This window comes from Tupaia chinensis, unplaced genomic scaffold (genome assembly GCF_000334495.1).
Source record: "Tupaia chinensis unplaced genomic scaffold, TupChi_1.0 Scaffold000093_1, whole genome shotgun sequence".
Lineage (NCBI taxonomy): Eukaryota > Metazoa > Chordata > Mammalia > Scandentia > Tupaiidae > Tupaia > Tupaia belangeri.
Window position 1 is genome coordinate 4017905 of NW_006159555.1, and position 8992 is coordinate 4026896.

The window sequence follows — 8992 nt, forward strand, 5'->3', positions numbered from 1 at the left end:
CGTGATTTCTCGTTCTCTCTCTCTCTCTCTCTCTCTCTGTATTTCTGGCAAGCACACATGCCTTATAACAAAAAGCTCTCCAAAAAAAAAAAAATTCAATGTGACCAACAAAAAATTCAGAAGAAAATCAAACCAAGAAAAAAATACTATAATATTAAAAATTTACTTTTTTGAGAGGTTTTTGCTATAGGGTATACACACTCAACAGAGATAGAGACACAAAAAGCAAGAAACTATCCCACAGTGGGGATAACCATATCACAATCCCTTCTCCATTCTCCTCTTGGGATTTTGGGCATGCATACATGCACACATACCTGGTGTGGGTTTCAAGTCACCGTGTCCAGAACTCAAACTGTGGTCGACTACGTGGGAGTCCAGCAACATAACCATTGTACCATCCATCTGCTGGTCCCCTTCCCCCCATTTTTTTAAAACATGAAATTATATGATGAAAAAACATATCAAATATCTTATGATATCAACATTGAATAATCAGTACCAAGACATATTCTAGTAAAAACTGCAGGAATAAAATGAGGAAGAAAAAACACATGGCCACCTATATTCAAGCTGAGGTATCACTGTTTTGGCTGTCATCTCTGTCTACTTTCTTTCTCACACCTTTCCACATATCAGTAATTAGGATTCTATGTTGATCTCATCAAACTTAGATTTAGCAAAAAAAAAAAAAAAAAAAAAAATCAAGTGAATCCTTCAAAATTACTCCAGGCACATGTGTGTGCATGCCCAAGATACCAAGAGGAGAATGGAGGAGAAGGGATTGTGGCATGGTCATCCCCCCAGGGGGGAGATTACTCACCTTCCCTCTCACTGTCTCTGTCTCTTTTGCTCTCTCTGGTGAGTGCACACACCCTAAGACAAAACTCCCTAAAAAATAACAACTACCATATTAATAAAAATTATTAAAGAAAAAATAGAAAGAAGCAGAAGAAAACTTGAAGACAAACACAAAAATAATTAACCTCAGAGAGGCAAATGTTATATCCAAGAAACTGTCGATCACAAAGACAAGAGTCAAGCAAGTCCTGACAAATTTAACTAGGAAAGAAACAATGAGCTCCACAGACAATGAAAATGCAATAATCAAAGGTGCCAAGTCCCAATGGCCCTTGAGCAGGGTGACACCAACACAAGGGACCAGATGACAATGCAACAGGAGTGACGGGACACCTTGTTGTTGTGGAGCTAGTGCCATTCCTTAGTTAAGCAATTTTGTAGCCTGCAGTTGTACCCATAGGGGAGAAAGGAAGTCCCCTTTCTCAAGGGAACCAGAGAAGCAGATGAGAAAATAGCTTCAGGACATTCTCCTACAAAAAACTGCCTAGAAGAAAGAAAAATGAGAATATGTTCAAGTAAGGGCTCCTCGTAGGGTGATCTATCTTGTTACACTCCAGGGTCTGTTCTGCCAAGATTTTGGACATTCTGAAATTCAGGCTTTGCCTACATGGGCAACTAGGATACATGTAAGGTCACCAGGAGTCCATGCCACAGCCACCTGCTATACACATGGGAATATAGGGTATTTTTAAAAGACAATAGTGAATAAAAAATAACAAAAATAGGGATAGGCAGGTGGCATGGTTAAGGCAACTGGATCCCACATGGCCATCTATAAGGTCTAAGTCCTGGACTGGTGGCTTAAAACACACACTGGATGGAGGCCAGCAGATGGCATTGCAGTTACGTTGCTGGACTCCCACATGGTCAGCCGTGGTTTGATTCCCACACTCAGTGGCTTAAAACTCACATCAGACACGTGTGCGTGCATGCCCAAGATCCCAGGAGGAGAATAGAGAAGGGACTGTGGCATGGCCAGACCCCAGGGGGTAGGGGGGGGTGATTCCTCACCTTCCCTCTTACTCTGTTTCCTTCTCCCTCCTAGGAGTACACTTGCCCTCAGGCAAAAAACATTAAAACAAAACAGAAAAACCATGCTGGGTGCATGTGCATGTGTGCCCAAGATCCTGAGAGGAGAATGGAGGAGAAGGGACTGTGGCTTGGTCAGTCCCAGCCCCAGGCAGATAATGTCTCACTTCCTCTCTCTCTGTTGAGAGTACACATGCACTACAGCAAAACCAAAAAGAACAAAAATATTTTTGGACATTAAAAAATATTAACAGAAAAAAAATTTTAAATAGGACCAGCAGATGGCGTAATGGTTATGTTGCTGGACTCTCACATGGCTGACCAGTTTCCAGACTCCACAGCTTGAAACTCATGCCAGGCACATGTGTGTGAATGCCTAAAATACCCAGAGAATAGAAAAGGGATTGTGGTGTGGCCATCCCCATTGTGGGCTGATTTCTCACCTTCTATCTTTCTGTCTCTGGTCAATGCATGCACCCTATAGCAAAAATGTCTCTTTAAAAAAAATTAAATCATTGGACCAATCAGAAGAGAACATTGAGAAAATATCAAAGAAGATATGAGTCTGGACTTAGTGGCCTGAAAAACACATCAGTGTGTGTGTGAATGCATGCCCAAAAGAAGGAAGAGAGGAGAAGGGATTGTGGCATGTTTATTCCTCAAAGGCTGCTTTCTTACTTTCTCTGTGTCTAGTGAGTGCATGTACCTTTTAGCAAATTAAAAAAAAAAGAAGAAAGGATATGGAAGGAAAGTGATATTTTTCACAATCAGCTTTGGAAAAATAACTTTCTGACTTAAAATTATTTATATATTGCTTTAAATTAATGAAACAATAGGTTAACGATAATTACAGTCTATAGACCAAAGTGAGCAATTCTAGGCAGTATACTTACCAAGTGATCCTGATAATGAATACTGTTAACAGGTTAAATAAAACAGTAACTAGACTGTTGTTCGAGTCCAGCAACAGTAAGAGACAAAGAGACACTAAATAGATTGTTTCATTTTGAATTGGGTAGAGATGGGAAGGGTGGAGACAGAAATACTTGAGCTCAGGGACCACAAGGTGGCACAGCACTAAATGCAACACACTACGAGGCAATTTCACATGAGAAGGATCCTGGTCCAAGTCCAGAGAATTTCCTCAGTATGCCAAGCATCTCCTTGCCCATGATCTGTGGTTGGGTGAAGGTATAAATTGTGGCATCAAGACCCTGTTGGGGGTGCTCTCTTTCTTGTTCATGGAAGGGATAAATTAAACAAAAGAAAGAAATATTGAACTCAAAAAGATCTATAAGTTTTGCAAATTTTATGGTATTCTGTATTAGAATCACAAACTAATTTAGCTGAAAGAAATCTTACATAGTGGCTAGCAATTTTTTCCCTCATTTTATAGTGCAAGGTCACAGAGCTGGTCAGGGTAAAATAAGAACGGACTGTAACTCTCACTTTTTTTTTTATGACAAAAAATAGCATTTAAAAATCGTAAGTATCAAGGAAATATATTTGAGCTTCTTTTGAACTCAACAAAGAAATTAATAGTTCTTTGTTTTATAAGGGAGTCTACTTAGTTATTTTTACATTTAAGTTTATATTTGTCTTTCACTTTTTTAAGAACTCAACAAAGGCAATAAAGAAAAATTATGTATAACTGACTCTCTTTTCCTGCTTTTTATGAAGGAACAGAAATAAGTATTTTTCAAACATTAAGATGCCTAAATATTTGGTCAAGCTTGCAGGCTCACCCTGCGTTATCTACCTTAAACATGATACTGAAAAATGTATATTGTATATTGTATTGCCATTTGTACTACCGTTCAAATGATTCAAAACATCTTTACTCAGATAACTAATCATAACTTAGGATCTAACATTTTGCTGAAAATAGGTTTGGCAGAAAGATTTATAAGAAAAAGATAGATTGTCTGATAGTCTTGAGGAATTAAGTGTTCAACACAAAGATTTATGAGTTTGGGGCAATTTTTCATAATTGGAGTATTATACTGGTAACCCAGTGATGGTTTTTAGGATATATCTGAGTTTGTGGATGAGTAGGAACTAGAAGGGGGCCAAAGATTAGTGCTTGGGAATACTGCTCAGTCATGCAGGCCTATTATCAGTTGTCACCTGATCTTTAAGATGAGGTTCAAGTTCCTAGCCAAACATCAAGATGGCTTGACACTCACTGGGAAATTTGGGTGCTACCATGCCCCCCCTTTTTAATTTTAATTTAGTTACTAAATACTGCCTACAAATTTTCCTTACCTTAATAAAAGGAATTAACCATTAAAAGAAGTAGCAGTCATATCTTTACTAATCTGTCTATTCCATGTTAAGATCTATTTTAGGATGAGCAGTTGGCATAGTGGCTATGTCGCTGGAGTCCCATGGAGCCGACTGTGGTTTGAGTCCCGAGCCCAGTGGCTTAAACTCACAGTGGGCATGTGTGCATGTGTTCCCAGAATCCAGAGAGGAGAATGGAGAAGGGATTGCGGCATGGCCATCCCCGCTGGGGGGGGGGGTGATCTATCGTTTTCTGTCTCTCTTTCTGGCGAGCACACATGCCCTATAGCAAAACCTCTACAAAAGAAAAAATAAATCTATTCTATTACATCTTTGGGTTTAAGACATGAAAAAGACTGAATACCTTAGCAGCATTTATTTATTTATTTATTTTTTGGAGAGGTTTTTGCTATAGGGCACGTGCATTCGCCAGAAAGACAGAGAGAGACAGAGAGACAGAAAGCGAGAAATTACCCCCCAGAGGGGATGGCCACGCCACAATCCCTTTTCCTCCATTCTCTTCTTGGGATCTTGGGCACATATGCACACGCATCCGGCATGAGTTTAAGTCACCGGGTCTGGGACTTAAACTGTGGTCAAATACATGGTAGTCCAGCGACATAGACATTACTCTAACTGCTGGTCCCTAGCAGCCTTTCAATATCTGCTTGCTGACAATTTATAGGACAGCGTAAGCTCAATATATGGTATTTTCTCATTACTTAGGATTTCAAAAACAAACTTATTCTCTAAAACCATTCATTTTCAGAAAGCTCTTAAGTCTTTCAATATCTAAAAAAGGGGAAGATAAAAGTTGATTTTCCCAAGTAGAAATCTATGTAGCCTCTAATCTGTTCAGCTCATTCTACCTCACACATATCCAGTCCAGTCAAATGTTCTCTAAACCCATCTGTGTCCTGAACAGAACACACATGCAATGGTTCGTGAAGATGGGACTTTTAATCAGCTACTAAAATAAAAAAGGTCACTTGGACCTTCTTCTACTTTTAAACATTTAATCATACAAATGCCATCGAAGCTTAGTCTGCATTAATTATTTTAACTTAGTTTAAGTTAAAATATAGAAATTATAAGTTGGCCCTGTTGCCTGGGGGTTAAGGGAACAGGATCCTACATGGTTGAATGCAGTTAGAATCTCAGTCTCAGTGGCCTGAAAAACACACTGGGCCATGTGTGTGCACATGGCCGTCCCACAGGATGGTGAAATATAAGAGAAGGGATAAAGGTGTGACCATGCCCCATTGTGGGGTTCTTTCTCCCTTTCCTTATCACTCTGGTGAGTGCCTGCTCCTTCTGGCAAAGGAAAAAAACAAACAAACAAAAATATATATATGTGCTTTTTCATCTTGAAATAATAACGTCTTGAGCAATAACAATGAGAACTTCTATTTAAATCACACCCACATTTACTGGCCTAAGAGAAACATTTCAAATGATAAAGGTTTCTATGCCTCATTAGGAAGATTGGGGGAGGGGAGAGGAGGGCCGAGGCTAAGTGGCACAGTCTGTAGCATACTGAACTGGAGTGCCAGAAGCCACATGGATGGCCATGGGTTCAGATACCTGGCCTGGTTGACCTGAAATTTGCCAGGTACCAGAATGGTGGAGGAAGAGGACTGTGGAGTGACCCCAGATGCTATCAAGAGCATCTCTCTCTATCTCTCTCTCTCTTTCTCCTGCATTCTTCATTATAAAAAAGAAAAAAGAAAAAGAAAAAAATTCAGGGAGGGGAAAAAAAACATCAGGACTATTTAAAGGTATGTTAGGAACAAAAACTAACAAAAAGAACTTGTAACTCCAACTCTGATGTTTCATAACTGTCTTCTATTTCCATTTTAAACCCTCTAAAATGAATAGAAAATAAATCAGATAATAAAATATAATCTCTGTAAGTTTATGTATAAAGAAAATCCTTACATGACATTACAATAGCAAGGGTTATAAATAAAAAAGTACTACATTTGTTATCCAATATGAAAGTAACAGTCCCAGATTTATATTTCATAAAAAAATAATTTATTTTAAGATAAGGGTCTCTTTCTAAATTTATTCTGGTATCAAACAACTGCAATTAGTGAGAGGGAAAAGACATCAGTAATTGTTGCAGGTTGCTAATTTATTTACAAAAACTGCACAAACTAATAACAACATCAACTTATCAAAGGTTCTTGAAATTAATTTTGCTTTTGGAAAATTATTAAAAGTCTTCAGATTCAGAATGATAGTCTTTTATTATTTTTGATTCATGGAATTATAATACATCAGATATTTAAGCAACAACACCAGCTGAAATCTTGTATGATAAAATATTTTCCTCTTCCTGATAGCTTGGAATGTAAATGAAATTTGCTTTTTTTATAGAAGAAAAACAAATTTAAACAAAATATTCAATAGTATCAAATAGCTGCTAGAATGATTTGTCTCTACAAAAGTCCTTAAATTAAGTCATTTTTTCTTTCATTTCAGACAGCTAAGCCTTGTAATGAAAATTTATTCTGTTTTAACTAGGAAACCTAAACCCACCGAAGGCATCTTCAAAATAGTACATATTGTAAAAGTGAATATGAGCAAAACTAAATTTTTAAAGTTGGTAACAAATCTAGTAGGAGCCATAATTTAGCATTTTATTGCAAAATATAAGTGGCTTTTGGAAAACATGCTTGGTCAATTTTTGTTAAGCATTTAGGTTTGAGGTCAAAATATTTAAAAATAAAGAAAATATAGCATGACTGTTAATGGCTTTTAAGATATTAATTTGCGGACATAGCTTTATTTTCGTTAACTAAGTACCCAGGCTATCCAACTACATTTGCCATGAATTCATAAGACAGTAACACATATCTATAACTAAATGTAATTTTTTAAAAAGAAAGAAAACAATAGGTATTTTTGACCTAAGATGGGTTTACCTAATAATGGTTACATGAGAAATATCACATAGGACCCAAAATAAACTTCAAATACAAAATTATACGACGCAGCTTTCTTCAAACACACCTACAATTCACACTGAAGTCAAACAACTAGGCTGGCTTTTTTATGTCACCAGCTTTCATTAGGGCCTTAATTGCTCTCGCCCTCATCTCAAGTTCTAGCAGCTCCAGCTGCTGTGCGGATGGCTGAACATCTTCTGGTGGAGGAACAGTCAAGGTGGCTGCTTTGGGTTCCTTTGGACTAGACTCTGCCAGTCCCAGAATCTCATTCACGCTTTTCTCAATATCTTTCTCCAGGTCGTCTATCTGACCAGCTTCACTCTGGACTGTATTTTCTGTGGTCTCAGGAGCAGCTGCTTCTTCATTGCACGGACCTTCTATGTCGCTGTCATAAGCATCTGCGTTTATACTGAGTACATCACTATCTTCCCCTTTGCCTGTAACGAACAAAATAAAAGGGGAAAGAACCATGTAACCTAAATGCCCTGGGTCAAAATTTCTCCCTATTTATGAGTAAAGGGCTGTCTTGACCCCGCCTCCCATAGTGGAGCCCCAAATACATTCTATAATCCCATCCCAATACTTATCCCTAACTTTCAACTTTCAAAACAGATATAACATAAATTCTAAAGTATTTCTCATTCCAATTGATTAGAACACAGAAGCACTGGGAAATTTATCCCATAACATGGAGCTCCCATAATCTACTTTCTTTATTAAAATGTCATAACATTTTATATCACAATGAAGCTTCTATATCACAAAATGAAAGCAGACATTAGAAATTTTTTGGAATTGTTTATTATTGAAGAAGTAAGACTCCATTATAGTTGACTTAAAAACTATGACGAAAGGAAAAATGTCATCAGCAAACTGGACGCCATGTGCACTGTAATTAAATCAAATACACTTGTTCAAACACTGTTCTAAATCAATAATGAAAGGGATATGCTATCTTCTAACATACAGTAAGTTTTCATAAGAAGACTTTAATCAATTAGTTTAGTACACCACAATTTAAAAAAAAATGCATTTGTTATAAAACTTCTATAACTGGTCAGCTGCAGGGGCATAGCAGTGACTCCACGCTTTACAAAACTGATGCCATATGGGAAAGACCCAGGTCCTCATCTCGATGATTATGTAGACCAGTGTATGCACACATGTGCCATGACTCTAGTGAGCTGAGGTTTACGGCAGGAACACAGCATAAAGATCCTGTTGAAGGTACTCCTCTACCTCTCTCCTTTTCTCATGGAAGAAATACAATTTTAAGATAAAAATGAAAGGAAAAAAAAAAAACAAAAACCAGGAGGCTGGTAGGTAGTGTGATGGTTAAGAGCGCTGAACTCTCACATGGCTGACCGTGGTTCAAGCCCCGGACCTGGCTGCTTGCTTGCACCGAGCATATTTCAGATGTGAACCCAGAACCTTCCCATGTGGGTCATCCTTGCAGAATGTTCTATTTTAGTGCCATGTCAGTATCTGGCCCCAGAGCTTACTTTTTTGACTTTATATTTTGAGTCATCAGAGAAATTATGACACATTTTTGCACAGAAAAATAGGTCATGACTTTTCCAACAACCCAATATTTTGGTCATTTTCCATGCTCGGTGCATGTGTCCCTGATCTGGGGCTGAGGATGAGGGTGGATTGTACAGTCAAGAGCCAGTTAGGGTATTGTCTCTGTTTTTCTGTTTGTCTCTCTCCCAATCGTGGAATAAATAAATTTGAAAATGAACTTAAAAAATAAGTTGAAATAAGTTGATAATCATATAACTATAATAGTGATTACTCCTGGGAAGGAGGTAAAAGTAGAGGGGAGGAAAAGATAAGAAACTAAATTTCCAATTTTGTTTTCTCAA

General features: G+C 37.8%; 1 protein-coding gene across 1 annotated transcript in view; it reads right to left on the minus strand.

Moving 5' to 3' along the window:
- Positions 1-6406: 6406 nt before the first annotated feature.
- Positions 6407-8992, minus strand: part of CAAP1 (caspase activity and apoptosis inhibitor 1) — a gene marked incomplete in the record, with an annotated part of 45953 nt that continues 43367 nt past the window's right edge. The window contains 1 exon segment of the mRNA XM_014585786.2: positions 6407-7564. Coding sequence (XP_014441272.1) covers positions 7218-7564 — 347 coding nt within the window.